This window comes from Myxine glutinosa, chromosome 2 (genome assembly GCF_964187855.1).
Source record: "Myxine glutinosa chromosome 2, kmMyxGlut1.1, whole genome shotgun sequence".
NCBI classification, from domain to species: Eukaryota; Metazoa; Chordata; class Myxini; order Myxiniformes; family Myxinidae; genus Myxine; species Myxine glutinosa.
Window position 1 is genome coordinate 198,419,819 of NC_136262.1, and position 16,960 is coordinate 198,436,778.

At 42.6% G+C, this 16,960-nt stretch overlaps 2 protein-coding genes across 3 annotated transcripts in view; one reads left to right on the forward strand and one right to left on the reverse strand.

Annotated features, from left to right (window-relative positions):
• The window catches only part of ST3GAL5 (ST3 beta-galactoside alpha-2,3-sialyltransferase 5), a 1,112,943-nt gene that overhangs the window by 989,858 nt on the left and 106,125 nt on the right, over window positions 1-16,960 (forward strand). The gene's annotated exons all lie outside the window — the stretch shown is intronic.
• The window catches only part of EIF2AK3 (eukaryotic translation initiation factor 2 alpha kinase 3), an 82,405-nt gene that overhangs the window by 64,468 nt on the left and 977 nt on the right, over window positions 1-16,960 (reverse strand). For both annotated transcript variants that reach the window (XM_068106491.2, XM_068106489.2), the window contains exons 2-4: window positions 9,603-9,732; window positions 3,555-3,746; window positions 1,553-1,686 (exon numbers count right to left, since the gene is read on the reverse strand). In XM_068106491.2, coding sequence (XP_067962592.2) covers window positions 1,553-1,686; window positions 3,555-3,746; window positions 9,603-9,732 — 456 coding nt within the window. The remainder of the gene's footprint in view (window positions 1-1,552; window positions 1,687-3,554; window positions 3,747-9,602; window positions 9,733-16,960) is intronic.

Below are 16,960 nucleotides of genomic sequence, written 5' to 3' on the forward strand. Positions count from 1 at the left end.
CTGGACACTGAATTCAACCACCAAGTATTGTTGAGGTCAATATAGGCCAAAAGGTCAACATAGGCCAAGTTTCTAAAATCCTCAATTTTCATCCAATGAACTTGAAATTTGAAGAGGATTTGCATATCTGGACACTGAATTCAACCACCAAGTATTGTTGAGGTCAGCATAGGCCAAAAGGTCAACATAGGCCAAGTTTCTAAAATCCTCAATTTTCATCCAATGAACTTGAAATTTTGATGAGGATTTGCATATCTGGACACTGAATTCAACCACCAAGTATTGTTGAGGTCAGCATAGGCCAAAAGGTCAACATAGGCCAAGTTTCTAAAATCCTCAATTTTCATCCAATGAACTTGAAATTTTGATGAGGATTTGCATATCTGGAAACTGAATTCAACCACCAAGTATTGTTGAGGTCAGCATAGGCCAAAAGGTCAACATAGGCCAAGTTTCTAAAATCCTCAATTTTCATCCAATGAACTTGAAATTTTGATGAGGATTTGCATATCTGGACACTGAATTCAACCACCAAGTATTGTTGAGGTCAACATAGGCCAGATTTATAAAATCCTCAATTTCCATCTGATTGACTTGTAATTTTAAGACGATTTGCATACCAGGTCACTGAATTAAACCACCAATTATGTTTGAGTTCATCATAGGCCAACAACTTATTTTAGGGATTTCGCAAGTATCTTGCTATGCACGACATATTTCTTGTTATTAATATTGTTATTATTTTGTAATAACATTAATATTACTGTTATGCTATTATCATTATTGTTATTACTTTTTTTTTTCTTTTTTTTTTGTATACTGAGTCGAGGCTCGTGAAAGAGCTAATATTTACTTCACAAACAAATCAACCAGACAAATAAAATATATAAAAAGAGGGAGCGGAAGACAAGATGGGGAGAGAAGGGGAAGCACACAAACACAACATTTGAGAGCAGGGAGATGTGTGGAAGGGAGAGGGCTTGGGGGGGGGGGGGGGGGAGAAAAACCAAATATTTCATTATTGGAAAATCACCACAATAGTGTGGAAAGGTGCTAAAGGTGCAATGTATATACACCTTAACATGATGTTTTTTTAAGGTGGAAAAAGGCAATAAAACATGGGAATTCCTACAGATTGTTTGCAGTCGAGTCCAACGCAGCATGGGCTAAGTAAGCAACTGTGAAAATAACGTGAAGCATCTAACTCGTGATACAGTTATGGGCTCTGAAGAGTCACTCATAATACCGCCACCCACCACCACCGGGAGCGGCGCTACACAGTACACATTTAAGAAGAGAATTTTCGTTGGCCACACATTCAGAACTACTTGAGGGCTGGGGAGGAGCACACCTAGTAGGTACAATCTTTGCATGTCTTACGTCAATGACATCGACGTCCCCTGGCAAGTTAGGTTGAGACTGGATAGGTAATGACAATGCATCGGCCACTGACATGCATAGACAGACAGACACCAAATTTCATATTTTAGTATGATGAGAAAAGGTGCAGAGCAAAATCAGTATCGAGTGGCAAGCAGGTAACTTGGCTTACTTTTCAGCACCGGTGCGTGGCATTACAGCACGGACAGTTTTCTGCACACGTTGGATGAGCATTAGATCTTCTTCAATGACGTCAATCTCCTTCTGCCATGGCAGGCAGCCTGCCGCCGAGCATGTGTAACGGAGCTGTGAAGGATGCTACATCTTAGGCACTGCCTGAGCTACAATATACTCAATGTAATTGCAGTTTCAATACTCTGACATCTGGTAATCCTTTTAAACTAGTTAGATACAAGAGTTTTGAAATACTATCACAAAGTTAAGAACAAGACTTGGTAAGGTGTTATTATATTAAAATATCTGTTAGCAATGAGGCTGTCTGTTTTGTCAAGTGCTTTCAAAGTTGTTTTTCTCCACTGACTGGTGTAGTTTTCGTTCCCTTGTCTCCTCACTCTTGTAAACCTGCACTTGGCAAGTGTGGTGAGCTTTCTATACAATGAATTTTCGGCTTCCATCCAATACGATCCTGGTAGTCCGACAAAGCGTCCCTTCTGTGGATCCTTAGTCTCCAAAGCCTCCGATCCTGAGCCTCCATCTCTGGGTATTGGATTCCTCGCTGATTAACCATTTCTCTAACCCCATCCTTTCATCGTCTTTTTGGCCTTCCTCTTCGTGTCCTTGCTTGTGGCATCCATCTCTCAACCTTGAGGACCATCCTATCCCCCACAATCCTCCACACATGCCCAACCCATATTAGACACTGCTCTTTGGCAAGCTCACTTAACTTCCTTTGTTCAGTTTTTATGCTTACTTCCTTGTTAGTTACTCTCTGTATCTAGTAAATCCCAATCAATTTTTCTCAGACATTGACTGTCAAAACCATTCAAGTTTTTTTTCTCTTCCTTTGTCCAAGTCCAAGTCCAAGTCCAAGTCCAAGTCCAAGTCCAGGTCCAAGTCCAAGTCCAGGTCCAAGTCCAACTCCAACTCCAACTCCAACTCCAACTCCAACTCCAACTCTCAGAAGTGTACAGCACCATGGAGATTATTGCTGCATAGTACACCTTCATCTTTGTTAGCAGGCTCACGTTCCTTCCCCTCCAGAAACGTCTGGCTGATGACTACACAGTATTGAAGTTCCTTGTGCTTGTATCCATATCTTTGGAGGGGGGTTTGGTCTTGATAGTCTGCAAGGGTATAAATGGTAAGCATTTTGATTCGTAAATGGCAGCCATCTTGGATTAATGGAACAACTTCAAACTTAAAGCATGCCAGTCCATCAATGATATCTATGAAGCTCTTTGGATTGATTGGTACAACCTTTCTGAAGATTTTTGAAAAATAAAACAATTCTAAAACCTATGATGGCCACTAAGCCTTTGGACCAATCAGCTTCATTGGAAGATGTGCACTATATTGCACAACTTGAAACAATCCTGTGAAGTTTTACTTTTTTTTGGTGTAATGGATTCCGAGAAAAATGTGTCACAATATATGACAAATTAATAATATTATAATAATGATAACAAACACACAGTGAGAATTGCTTTATGACACAGGTCCCCTTGTGGTCCCAATTAATGTTGTTGTTCTAAGCACTCAGCAATTGTGAGGCATATACAGTAGGAAAAATTGTTTTAGGTATGCAAACCTACAGAATGTTCTCTAACTTATCATAATTAAGCCATGTACCAAGTTTCAGTTGAACATGTTAAAGGGTATGGAGAAAAAGTCTGGAAGAACCACAGGTGGGACGGACAGACAGACAGACAGACCGACGAAGCGCAAACCTATAGTACCCTCCGAAGAAACCGATGTGGGACTAATAAATAGTAATAGTAACCCCAGGAAGAAAAACCGGCTTCCAGGCATACTTCTCTTAAAACAGACTTTTAAAAGTAGAACTGCAAAATATTATTACTGCAATAGGCACAGGAAAATGATACAGCAGGTATTCGGGTTGAAAAATCATTAAAATGAGACAATTTAATGCTTCATGAAAGAATGAGATATGCTATTAGATGCGGAAAAACTGTAACCTCTTCCCACTGTCACACCTCGCCAGAATAAGCAGCAATGGCATATGTGGTCACCGCCTTTCCCCCAACGAGTATGGCATCCTCACTGAGTCGAGCAGAGGAGTCGAGCAGCGAGTCGACGGTGAAGGGCAAGGCCTTCATTCCATCCCCATCCCATTGGAAAAGTCCACCATCCAGTGAAGGAATTATCAGCTGACCGTTTTTAATTCCCTGTGCATAGAAGAAGATCAGAAAAGGTCGCTAAAGTGAGTTAGGTTCCACCGAAGCAACGAAACTTTCAGTGATTTTTAGACCGAGTCAATTCCATTTTAACAATCTAACCACAATTACGACAAACACAAATATGTTGTGAAACTGTCCTCCTCTGTACATTGCGGCGAGCTCTTCCCTAAAAGATTTCAAGTTTGCTGCCCCCTTGTGGTCTCTTACTGAACCTTAGCTCACCCACCGAGATGCTGTTCTCACCCTTCTCCTAAAATCCCTTTCCTGGTGTTGGTGTGCATCCATTTATGTGCCATTCCACTGTCTACCCTTTGTCCCATTTTGTCTGCTGATCCATGACATGCTTTCATCCTACTCTTCATGAGCAGTAATGACAATAAGAGATAAAAAGTCTCTCCCTTTTTTTTCAATCCTAATTGATGACTTGAATTGCATGAAGAATATTCCAATTTTTTTTAAACAATCATTGGGAAAGTTGGGTGCTTGATGAAACATAGGCAGTGCTGACTACGCATTCCGCAACGAGCCAAATATTGACACACTAAAGAGTTTCCTTTCGACCTTGCAAGTCCTGTTTATTGACTAGAGCAATTGTTACGTGCTCCTCCCCAAACCCCGGTCACGGTGTACCTCCGAGCCCTGAAAGGCGTCACGGCAGAAAGATGTGCTATTATGTGTGCCAATGACCAATGGTGAAACCACACCAATCAGTTGTTACAAAAAACCAAGTATTGTATTAATATCACACAATAATAACAATGTGCACAAGTACAATATAACTTCAATTGCACAACAAAATACCATATAATTCCTATGATGGTACCACCAGTTTCTTAACTCGATAACTCATGGTACTCCATGTGAGCGAAATGTAACACCCCCAAAGACACTGTCACGGCACCAGGCCCAAAGTCGATCCACGCTCCGGTGAACACAAGAAAACAGGTCATACTGAGACCTGAACCCAGGACGGCCGACAGTCGACGTTGCCGAAGAGCCGCTGGGTGGGGTCGGGCCGACGTCGGTCAGGCAAAAGTTCACCCAAAAGGCGACTGGGAATTCACACCTTCAGTTCACCAGACAATGATGCCTATATGAACGAGCAGCGGCTCCCAAGCGGAAAACCGCGAATTCCCAAACGAAATCCACATCACATGCGCGAACCAGGCTAACGGCTGGTGCGCGGTGAAATGGCTGGTGCCAGGCGAAATGGCGGACGGGCCCGTAATGGAGGCGTACCGGCTCTCCCGCGAAGATTCACTTTCAGAAACAACCGCAAAACCCGTCACGCAGGTTTATCTGCCACAGCGATAACGACACTATCAGAGGCACCCCTTTCCTGGGGAAACCAATATTCGCTCATGACCAACGTTAGCCAGCGTCCGCTCGACACCTCCAAGCAGATCGGCCTTTCTTTCCCGATCTCACTTGATCCGCTTCTTCTTCCTCCTCTTCCGGTTTCTCCCGATCCATTTCGTTTTTCTTTTGAAACACTAATTTTTTTTACTTTTGAAGACAGTTATCTCCATTTCACTCAAACTATAACAACAATAGTACATGGAACTAAAAATGCTTCCAGTGGATGAAACCCACAAAGACGGAAGTGACGAATCCGTAACACTCCCCACCCTCAAGAAAGAAAGTTTGAACAGAGTGAAAACTTTCTTTTCATGCAAAAACCCTCTTTAACAAACAACAGTAAAACTCACACCCAAATGATCAACTCACGTGAGCAACAATAATTAATATTCCCCAGAAGAAAGCAACAAAACTTCCAAACAACCTACAGGAATTTTCAAAGTTAGTTCACTCTGGATAAAGCATCAGCAACGACATTGTCCCTGCCCTTTACATGCTCAATTTCCAAGTTGAACTCCTGCAAAGACAAACTCCATCTCATCAACCTCTGATTTTTATTTTTCACTTTTTGAATGAAGGTTAAGGGGTTGTGATCAGTGAAGACTTTTAACTCTGGATTTTCTTGCACCTCGACTACAGGCACGACAAGTGAGACAGGAACCATTTTTTCCACAGGCTTCCTCTCATAATATTTCTTCAGTCGGTTGACATGACACAGCTGCCGCTTTTTCTGTCGGTCGGGAGTTGTCACCACGTAATCTGTTTCATTAACCCTCCTTTCGATTGCATAGGGACAAAAATACCTAGCCTGTAGTGGCTGACCTGGAACAGGAAGCAACACTAACACCCGGTCCTCAGGACTGAAATTTCTTATCTGAGATTTATTGTCATGTCTCACTTTCATTTTATCCTGTGTCACTTTCAAGTTTCTTCTCGCAACTTCACAAGCCTTTGCCAATCTGTGCCTAACCGTTGACACATACTCTGCCATTGTTGACTGCGACTCCTCCTTTGCCACTGTTCTTTCACCAATTTCAATGGTCCTCGAACTGAGTGTCCTCAACACAAGTTCAAAAGGACTGAATCCCAATGACTCCTGAACAGATTCCCTCGTAGCAAACAACAATAAGAGTATTCCCTCATCCCAATCCTTGTCACATTCAAAACAGTACGTTCTGATAATATTCTTCAATGTCTGGTGAAACCTTTCCAAGGCCCCTTGGCTCTCGGGATGGTAAGTACTTGATCTTACTTGCTCCACTCCCAACAGGTGTACCACTTGCTGAAAAAGTGTTGACATGAAATTGGAACCCTGATCAGACTGGATGACCTTAGGTAGGCCAACCAAAGTGAAAAATTTAATCAAGGCCTTCGCAATAACTGCCGCAGTAATTTTTCTAAGAGGCACTGCTTCTGGGAATCTCGTGGAAGCACACATAATGGTCAGCAAATACTGATGTCCAACCTTAGTTTTAGGTAAAGGGCCTACACAGTCAATAATGACTCGGCTGAATGGCTCTTCATAAGCTGGAATGGGTTTTAAAGGTGCAGAAGGGACTTTCTGATTAGGTTTTCCCACCAGCTGGCAAGAATGGCAAGATTTAAAGAACTCCGCCACGTCACGTCGCAATCCTGACCAGAAAAAATGTACCAATATTGTCACATGTCTTGTTCACTCCAAGGTGCCCGGCCAAAGGTGTCTCATGCGCCAAACTCAATATCTCCTTCCGGTACGGCGGTGGCACCACAATTTGGTGATGAAGTTTCCACTCATCATTTGCTGGCACCTCCGGTGGTCTCCATTTTCTCATGATTATTTCCCCTTTCATGAAGTAACCAACAGGTATCTTCATAGCCTCTTCCTCTGTAATGGCTTTACCAATCAAACTCCGGAGCTCCGAATCTCTGTGTTGTTCTTCAACAAGTCTCTTTCGGACAAACACCATTTGTTCAGCCTCGTTCCCAGATGTCTCCGACGGACACTCCATTTTCTCTTTTGGTCCAGATGCCACCTTTTCCTTAGGTTCCTTGATGTCACTCCCTTTCCTATTACCTCTTCCAGACTTTTCCTCCAATATCTCTCTGGAACCCAAATCCACATCACCTTCCTTCTCCTTCTCTTCAGAGCACTTCCTACCCATAGCACGAGTCACTGCAAAGGATGGAAAGATACCCGGAATCTTCTGCTCTAACTGTGCTGTGTTATTTTCCATACTGGGCTTTTCAACCAACATCGGATTACCAGAAACTCGACCACCGGCCAAATCATTCCCGATAATAAAAGAGATTCCCTCTACAGGAAGAGTGGCTTGTAACCCCACAGTGACCGGTCCTGACACCAACTCAGACTCTAAATGGATGACATGAAGAGGAACTTTAACATAGCCACCAACCCCCTGAAAGAGAACACTAACCCCCATTGCCATCTTCTCCGACAATGGGAAAATGCCCTCAAGCATCAAAGATTGATGTGCTCCTGTGTCCCTCAATACCCTAGCAGGCCTCTGGTTCGTTAAGTCCCCATCCAGTGACACAAACCCCTCGGAAATAAAAGGTTTGTAACTTTTGTAACTTTGGAAAAAGAACTTGGCTACCTTCTTTTCATTGAAGGGTGGAACCAGCCTCACATACCTACCAACATCCCAAGAGTTCTGACTGGTTGTCGAACTAGCCGGCATGGATACTACTTCTCTCCATTCCCCCAGTAATTCAAGCTCCTTGAGTTTAAGTTCCCTCTGATACTCCATGTCCCATTCCTTTAACTCCCTTTCGGCTCTCCTTTCCTCTGCTCTTTCCTCGGTTCTTCTCTCCTCGAGTTCTCGTTCCCGTAGTGCTCTTTCCTCTGCTCTTTCCTTTTCCGCTTTCCATTCCAACTCTTTTAACCTTTCCTGGCTCTGCAGTTGCATCTCCATTTTCCAGAGCTCCAGATTTCCTTTTTCCTCTGGTAACCAATCCAAGGCTACCTCTTCCCATGTTCCTTGGCCCACTAGAGATTCTACCACCAATGTCTGAATCTCTGCTTTCTTCATACTAACTCGGACCTCCAAGTTACAATATTTGGCCAATATCATGAGTTTCGTTCTTTTTAATGCCTGGAACTGTGCGTCGTTAGGGGACGTCGCAAAGTTTTCTACGTCAAACACCATGGTGACTATTAGATAGCACCTGTTAACCTTCACACAAAAAATTCCAAATTTTCAGAAAAATTTGGGAATGTTAGAAAATTCCAAATTTGGGAATTTTGGGAATGTTAGGGAATTCAATCCTGGACGAGCCGCCAATTTCTATTACGTGCTCTTCCCAAAACCCCGGTCACGGTGTACCTCCGAGCCCCGAAAGGAGTCACGGCAGAAATATGTGCTATTATGTGTGCCAATGACCAATGGTGAAACTACACCAATCAGTTGTTACAAAAAACCAAGTATTGTATACAATATCACACAATAATAACAACTTGCACAAGTACAATATAACTTCAATTGCACAACAAAATACCATATAATTCCTATGATGGTACCACCAGTTTTTTAACTCGATTACTCACGGCACTCCACGTGAGCGAAATGTAACATCCCCAAAGTCACTGTCATGGCACCAGGCCCAAAGTCGATCCACGCTCCGGTGATCACAAGAAAACAGGTCGTACTGAGACCTGAACCCAGGACGGCCGACAGTCGACGCTGCCGAAGAGGCGCTGGGTGGGGTCGGGCCGACGTCGGTCAGGCAAAAGTTCACCCAAAAGGCGACTGGGAATTCACACCTTCAGTTCACCAGAGAGTGACGCTGATATGAATGAGCAGCGGCTCCCAAGCAGAAAACCGCGAATTCCCAAACGAAATCCACGTAACATGCGCGAACCATGCTAACGGCTGGTGCGCAGTGAAATGGCTGGTGCCAGGCGAAATGGCGGACGGGCCCGTAATGGAGGCGTACCGGCTCTCCCGCAATGATTCACTTTCAGAAACAACCGCAAAACCCGTCACGCAGGTTTATCTGCCACAGCGATAACTACACTGTCAGAGGCACCCCTTTCCTGGGGAAACCAATATTCGCTCGTGACCAACGTTCGCCAGCGTCCGCTCAACACCTCCAAGCAGATCGGCCTTTCTTTCCCGATCTCACTAGATCCGCTTCTTCTTCCTCCGCTTCCGGTTTCTCCCGATTCATTTCGTTTTTCTTTTGAAACACGAATTTTTTTTACTTTTGAAGACAGTTATCTCAATTTCACTCAAACTATAACAATAATAGTACATGGAACTAAAAATGCTTCCAGTGGATGAAAACCACAAAGACGGAAGTGACGAATCCGTAACACAATGTCGCCTTATGGCTACAGAATTTGTTTTCTCTTTCCAACAGCAACTTCCCATATATGTACATCATCTTTTTGGTAGTTTCAGTTTTTACAATTCACTCGCCTTATCAAGACATCTTACCAAGGTAACTAGTTGAAAAAGAAGAGTGAATGGTTGGTGTGTAACATACTGGGTAACTATGGATGGTTGCAGAGAGCAACATGCCTGCCCCAGTGTCCAGCTGCCAGCGTAATAGGCCCGAGTCATCCACATCAAGAGCGGTCACTTTCCCATCCAAAGTGCTGATCAGTACCAGGGTGCTGGACAGGAAAAGAGAATGCAAAGCAAATATTGCCATTGAAAGTATCTAAGGCCTGCAAAGTTGAGTCAACCAAATTTTAAACCAAAGCAATCAGCACTTGAATCGGAGCATTAACAGGAGTCAAATGAAATAAATAAATAATTAGAAGAATAACTCATTTGTAAAAAAAAGAAAGAAGAGAAATTGGTTTAAATGTGTTAAACAAATATTCCAATAACATAACATCAGATGTACGAGGCATAAACCCTCGTAATCCTCCCCTCCCCCACCCAACCTCAATCCTTCCTTCCAAATTTCCAGTTTTCTCTTCTAACAGTTTTCCTCTGTATACATCTTGTCCACCCCATGCATCCTCTCCTGTCCCCCATTCCTCCTCACACCCACTGTTTGTCCACCTCCCATGCCTTGGCCTTCGACTCTGCTGTTAGTGTTTTCCCCCTCTCTCTCTGCTGTCCCTTGTATCCTGTGGCATCCTGATCCGTCCAGTGGACTAGTAATAGCTCGTCCACGAGCCTTGACCGTGAACACAAAAAAACCAAGGATGTTTTCAATGATTTGCTCCAAACGTTTTCTCCTCTGCACCTGCACTTTAAGGTGACATGCGGCTGAACTTCCAGTGGATCAATGTGTGTTTTTGTCATCCAGGGGCTCCACTGCACATCCCATGTTGCTGCTTCTGCTGCTGCTGCTGCTGCTCCAGATTTATTATATTTTTCATCAGGAATTCAGCCCCGCCGTGCTTTTTCTCTGTATCTGTATTTGGTATTAATGTTTGTTTGAAGAGTAGGTGAGTTATCGCAGGCACCCTGGAAAAAATTCCAACCACAACTATGGGTGCAAGTGGTTTGGCCGTCTTATAGACGAGACGGATTTATGGAAAAAGGCCATGTAGAAGCTTCTAGGTGCATTTTTGGGTAAAAGTTGGGAACCTCACTTTTTAACATAATTAGAGATCACACCCATGACAACAAGTTACATGACTAGCCATCTCAGAAGGTGGTTACTGTTCACACGACACCATCAACAAATTCATGCTGCCAGGTGTGTTCGCACGTCATACATGACATGCACAGACTACAAAGGGGCAACTAAATGTTCTTATTATTTACGACTGTGTTGTAACCCTTGCATACCTGCCAACCTTTTTGAAAGAAAAGCGGTAGGTGCGTCGCACGCGTCCCTAGGGGGTTCCGGGGGCATGAGCCCCCGGAAATTTTTCAAAAAGATGAAGCAAAATGGTGCAATCTCCTGCATTTTGAGACCACAGTTAGCTGAAATATATCAACATATTTTTAGAGTGAAAAAGAGAAAACTTAACATGGTTGATCTACTCACCAATCTTTATTTTTCTAAGACATCATGATCATCAGTCACGTTTCCATAAATTACTCACTGTCCAAGCTCTACATGTATGTGCCCATACATGTACACAAGAGTTTACATAAACTCACTGATACATCTTTATGAATGAAATGACTGGCCACTGATTTCATAACATATTTACAGTTTTCAGGTTTGAACAGTTAAGATGCACATTTAGCTATTCAGAGCCTGGTAGGTGGCAGATTTGGCCTTCTTAAGAAGGTCGGCATCCGGCTTCCACGAGAAGCAGCTGACTCCATCCGGCTTGAAGATGTTAATCTTCCCTGCCAGCAAACCACACCGAGTGTTTCTGACGCCATGGCCCCCCAAGTCGTTGTATCCCCCATGACTGATGGAGAAGTCTGATCGACACATATCACAGAAGGCATGTCCGTCTCCCTTACGCGAAGCCTTGATACACTTGAACTCTGTCGTCCAACTTGGCTTAAACTTGTTGACCCAGCGTGGGGTGGTTTTCTCTTTTCTGGTGTTTGCATTGTTGTCGTGCACTGAAGCGATGAGTACTCTCTGTTAACTGCAGTCTTTGATCATGAATGGAAAATGGCGCGTTGTCTTGAAATGAATGGCCGCTGTTTCCTGTCGTCCCATTGGTCACGCTTAGTTTGGAAGCAATAACCAATCGCTGACGAGATAAGAAATCAAGGTGGGCACGAGTTTTGTAGAATGTAGAAGCAGCCGCGTGTAATACGATCTTGGCAGTGAGAAACGAACGCAAAACTGAAAAAACACAACGATTAATTTTTTTCCAATAACAATTTCCAAATGCGGTATGTCTGACTAATAAAATCGGTATGCGTTGGGAGCTATAGAAAATCGGTAGGCTACCGCGCGAATCGGTAGGGTTGGTAGGTGCGCCCTTGTGATTTGCCTCGTTATGAGAAGCAATTTTGCACCTGCTATTATTCAATGTGTTTGTCATTAGTCTCACCCCGAAGGGGATGCGAGACTATTGCAATACCTGTGTGTGTGAGTGTGTGTGTGTGTGTGTGTGTGTGTGTGTCCACATCTATACATTTTCGCTTTTAAAATGGTTCTCTGCAACTGCTTGTCCGATCGATGCAAAACTTTAAACATAGGAGGAACTCCCCATGGAGAATATTTGGTTTCTAACTGTGACATCATAGGTCACATGGTATGGCAGCAATATTGGATTAAAAGAAAAAAATCTTTTTCTCCGAAACTGCTCAACAAAAAAATTGAAACTTAGCATACAGTGCATTCAGAAAGTATTCAGACCCCTTCACTTTTTTCACATTTTGTTATGTTGCAGCCTTATGCTGAAATCGTTTAAATTCATTTTTTCCCTCATCAATCGACACTCAATACCCCATAATGACAAAGAGAAAACAGGATTTTAGAAAGTTTTGCAAATTTATTAAAAAGAAAAAACTGAAATATCACATTGACATAAGTATTCATACCCTTTGCTATGACACTTGAAATTTAGCTCAGGTGCCTCCCATTTCTCTTGATCATCTTTGAGATGTTTCTACACCTTGATTGGAGTCCACCTGTGGTAAATTCAATTGATTGGACATGATTTGGAAAGGCACACACCTGTCTATATAAGGTCTCACAGCTGACAATGCATATCAGAGCAAAAACCAAGCCATGAGGTCGAAGGAACTGCCTGCAGAGCTCAGAGACAGGATTGTGTCGAGGCACAGATCTGGGGAAGCAGAGAAAAAAAATTCAGCTGCATTGAAGGTTCCCAAGAGCACAGTGGCCTCCATAATTCTTAAATGGAAGACGTTTGGAACAACCAGGACTCTTCATAGAGTTGGCCGCCCGGCCAAACTGAGCAATCGGGGGAGAAGGGCCTTGGTAAGAGAGGTGACCAAGAACCCGATGGTCACTCTGGCTGAGCTCCAGAGATCCTGTGTGGAGATGGGAGAAACTTCCAGAAGGACAACCATCACTGCAACACTCCACCCATCTGGGCTTTGTGGCAGAGTGGCCAGACGGAAGCATCTCCTCAGTGAAAGACACATGAAAGCCGACAGAATCTTGTTTCTCACAGTCTGAGAGTCCTTCAGGTGCTTTTTTGCAAACTCCAAGCGGGCTTTCATCTATAACCCGATGTGAGTGAAGAATTTACGACATACATAACCCAAGCCCAGAAACTGTAACATAATAGGGTTATAGATCAGATATATGAACTTTCAGCTGCCATGCTGTTGGTATAATATGCGTATATGGGCCATAATGGCAGTGGGCCGTAATAGTAGCGTGTTCAGTTAATGATAGTATTTTTGTTGAGAATGAACACGCGAGGCGAGACTATGCACTCACTCTACTCGTGCTGTTCTAGTTTTAATTTGATTGCGATTTATTTAATCCAAGTGTATTACTTTGTAATGAGCCTTGTTTTTGTGCCCACCCCTATTTGTGAACGTCTGTTTGTTTGGTTGTGCCTCATGGACAGCCTAAGGAAGTGACTTAGAGAGGGAAGAAGGGGGCCATGGGGGGAGGGGGGGTAACTTTTCACGAGAAGAAACATGGGCGCATCAGATTTCGACAAGGGGCGTTGTTGTTAGGGCGTGCCCAAGGGGCGTGGTTTCCTCATTATTTTCCGGGCAACACCAGGTAACTCTGCTAGTAAACTATAAAAGGATTTTTAATATCAATATTCAATGCTAAGTTGGCCTCCAAAGCCAGTCATCCACTAGGCATCCTCCATCATGCAAAGTCCTTCCTTGGCACACCTGAAGTCCAATCCACCTACAAGGCTTTCATCTACAGATTTATGGAGTGCTGCTCTCCCCTCTGGGATGGCTCACCTGCCTCATCTTGCTCAGCTTGACACCTTCAAAACCAAGGACATCAAGATTATTGTAATCTCCCACGATGCAGATAAGTCTATGGGCCTATCAGTTCACCATCGCAGACAGGTCGGTGGTCTCTCTGTTTTATACTGCCTCCTTTCTGGTTATACTGCCTCCTTTCACCATATGCTTTATCTGTGCTTCGTACGCTCCTATACCCCGGGTATCTGCAGGGAGCACGCAGTCCACCAGCAACCTCTCTCTACTTAAAACTGTTCAAACCCAGAATTAATTGCTTACCTCCACTCATTTGTTCCTTTCCTTTCGTGCCTGTGGAACAAACTTCCACATTCTGCTCAATCTCATTCTTCGCTCCTGGTCTTCAAGACAGCTCTTCACCACCATCTCAGATCATCACCAATCAAAGAACATATTTTATACACCCATTAAACTACCCCCACACATCGCCATCCCCAACTTTTTCTTCTGTATCCATCTTGTCCACCCTTTGCGTTCTCCTCTACCCTCATCGTTAACCTAATCTCTTGTTTGGCCGTCTCTGTCTATTTTCTACCGCGGCCACATGCTGTTGGCATTTCCCACTTCTCTTTCTGCTGTTCCTTTTGGTATGTTGTTCCTTTTGTGTTCTAGCTCTTCTATAAGCCTTGACTCTGTATACAAAAAAAGTGGAAATCTGCAAAAATAGTGTTGGTAAAAAGTCACTGCTTGGAGATGTCACTTTTTGCTGTGAGGGTATTGCTCACACTTTAATTTTTCAGACTAACCGTCTCCTGCACATGCCCCCCAAAATTATTTTTGGGTGGGTTGTGGGGGGGGGGGGGGGGGGGAGAAGTATATAATTCAATGGAGATTTTTAAAAAAGACTAAAGTTTAAAAGTCATAGAAAAAATAAAAATCCAGAAGTTTATCGGTTGATGCAGCGCCTTTTACATCACCTTATCTAACACGTTAAGATTATTTATGCGTGCCTGTTGTTTGCGTCCTTTATGTCATCCTTAAAAACATTAAGTTTTCTGTTTGGGATGGTTTTCAATTTTGTTTGACTGCCAAGCCAGAAGACAGAGTAAAAATATGATTTCACTCCTCTCTGTGCGTGTACGGTCAGGACGAACTCAGAGCCAAAGTACGGTTAAGCTACAGGTTCATATTCTGATTCATGGTCAGATTTGTGTTCAAAATATAACAATAAATTTAAACAAGTTGTTCCTTGATCATAAACTGATGTTTTAGTCAGGTTCACGATGTCAATAAATTATATTTCGTTCAAAATCATGGTAGATTAGCAAACCTATACATTTTTGGAAAGGTTATAGCATAAGGAAACTAAAAATCAATGTTTACATTTGGAGAGATACCTGCATGGCGGCCATTTTGGATTTTCAAAATGGCCACTGTAAAATACATATTTTGTTCTATTTCTGCCTCTAATTACCCTAAAAACTTTTTAAAATATACTAAACCTATATTTTCAGGGACAAGGAATCCAATGAAAGTATCAAATTAGTGCTATGGGGAATGGTAAGACACGAATCAAAGGTTTTGAATTGCAAAATACTGTCTTTATATTCGCGATAAGTTGCATAATCAAATACATGTTATCATTTTGTACAGGCAGTTAATAACATCAAAATGTGTTACAATAATTCATATCACCAAACATACACAGGCAGTCAGCAAAATCATATATACACATGCAGTCAGTATAGCTTCACATCTACACAGGCAGTCAATGACAAAATATACACAGGCAGTCAATGGCATCAAACATACTCGATTACAGAATATGCCATTTAGAGTTCGTCGTCACTGTCCTGTGTGTCGTATCCGACAATATAGTCCGCATCGTTTTCACAGTCCGTTCCACACAAGCAAAGGTCGGTCAAATTGATTGGCAAATCGAATTGGTCGAATGGTCGATCGAATCGAATTCGATGAATCGAATCGAATCGATCGAATTGGTCGAATTGGTCGAATGGAATTGGTCGATTGGTCGAATTGGTCGGAATTGGCAAATGTAAACATTGATTTTCAGATTTTCCATGTAATAACGTTTCCAAAAATGTATAGGTTTGCTAATCTACCATGATTTTGAACGAAAAAACATAGTGAACCTGACTATTTGTAGATACACAGACAGACAAACAGACAGACAGACAACGTGAACGAATTGTTTAACCCCACTTTTCGCTTCATGTACGCGGGATAAAAAAAACAACACAAAACACAACACAATAATTGTTTGTAATCGTGTATTGTTTTTTAAATGATGAGCGTCTGTAAACTGTATGGAATTTGATGCTAAATGCCAAATGCTTTGTTTTCAATTTTAGAAGATTCTGACTATCTGTAGGAATGTGCCGTTTAAAGTAAATCAAGGCCACGTAATAAAATAAAAAGTCTGTGATTAGGAAACTTTCTTTAAAAATTACAATCCCAAGAAATCATTCGTGCAATCTTTGAGAAAACGTGTACATGTAAATAAATACAGCTCGTCTTGCTTAAAACACGGTTTGACCCTTCAAGTGAGAAATATGTGGCAGTTAAATCAAAGTTGAATCACACAACTTCTTTAAGTGGTCCTGAAAGTTTAAAAGTCCATGTTTACCTCTGTCACCGCAGGTAGATGGAGGTTATGTTTTCACCCCTGTCTGTCTATCTGTCTGTCTGTCTGTCTGTTTGCCTGCTGGTGAACAGCATGTCTCAAAAAGTTGCGGACAGATTCAGACGAAACTTGGTTGACAGGTTGGGTATGTACACAAGAACGAATTGATTCAATTTTGTTGAATATTCAAATCTGGATCTCGATAACAGAATTTTTAATTTAGTCATTCTTCACCATTGAGAGATGGGGCCAAAAACGCTACATAGAATGATATTTCAAAAATTCTGGATGAGTTCTGACAAAATTTGGTGGATGAGTTGTGGAGGTGACAAGCACGAGCCGATTAGATTTTGGTTCAGGTCCGAATCCAGATGCGGCCCATAAGTTGGATAGAAAATGCAAAGTGCTGAGCCTGGTGGAGGTATGCGCTCTACCTTTATCGTTTAACCTGAGTG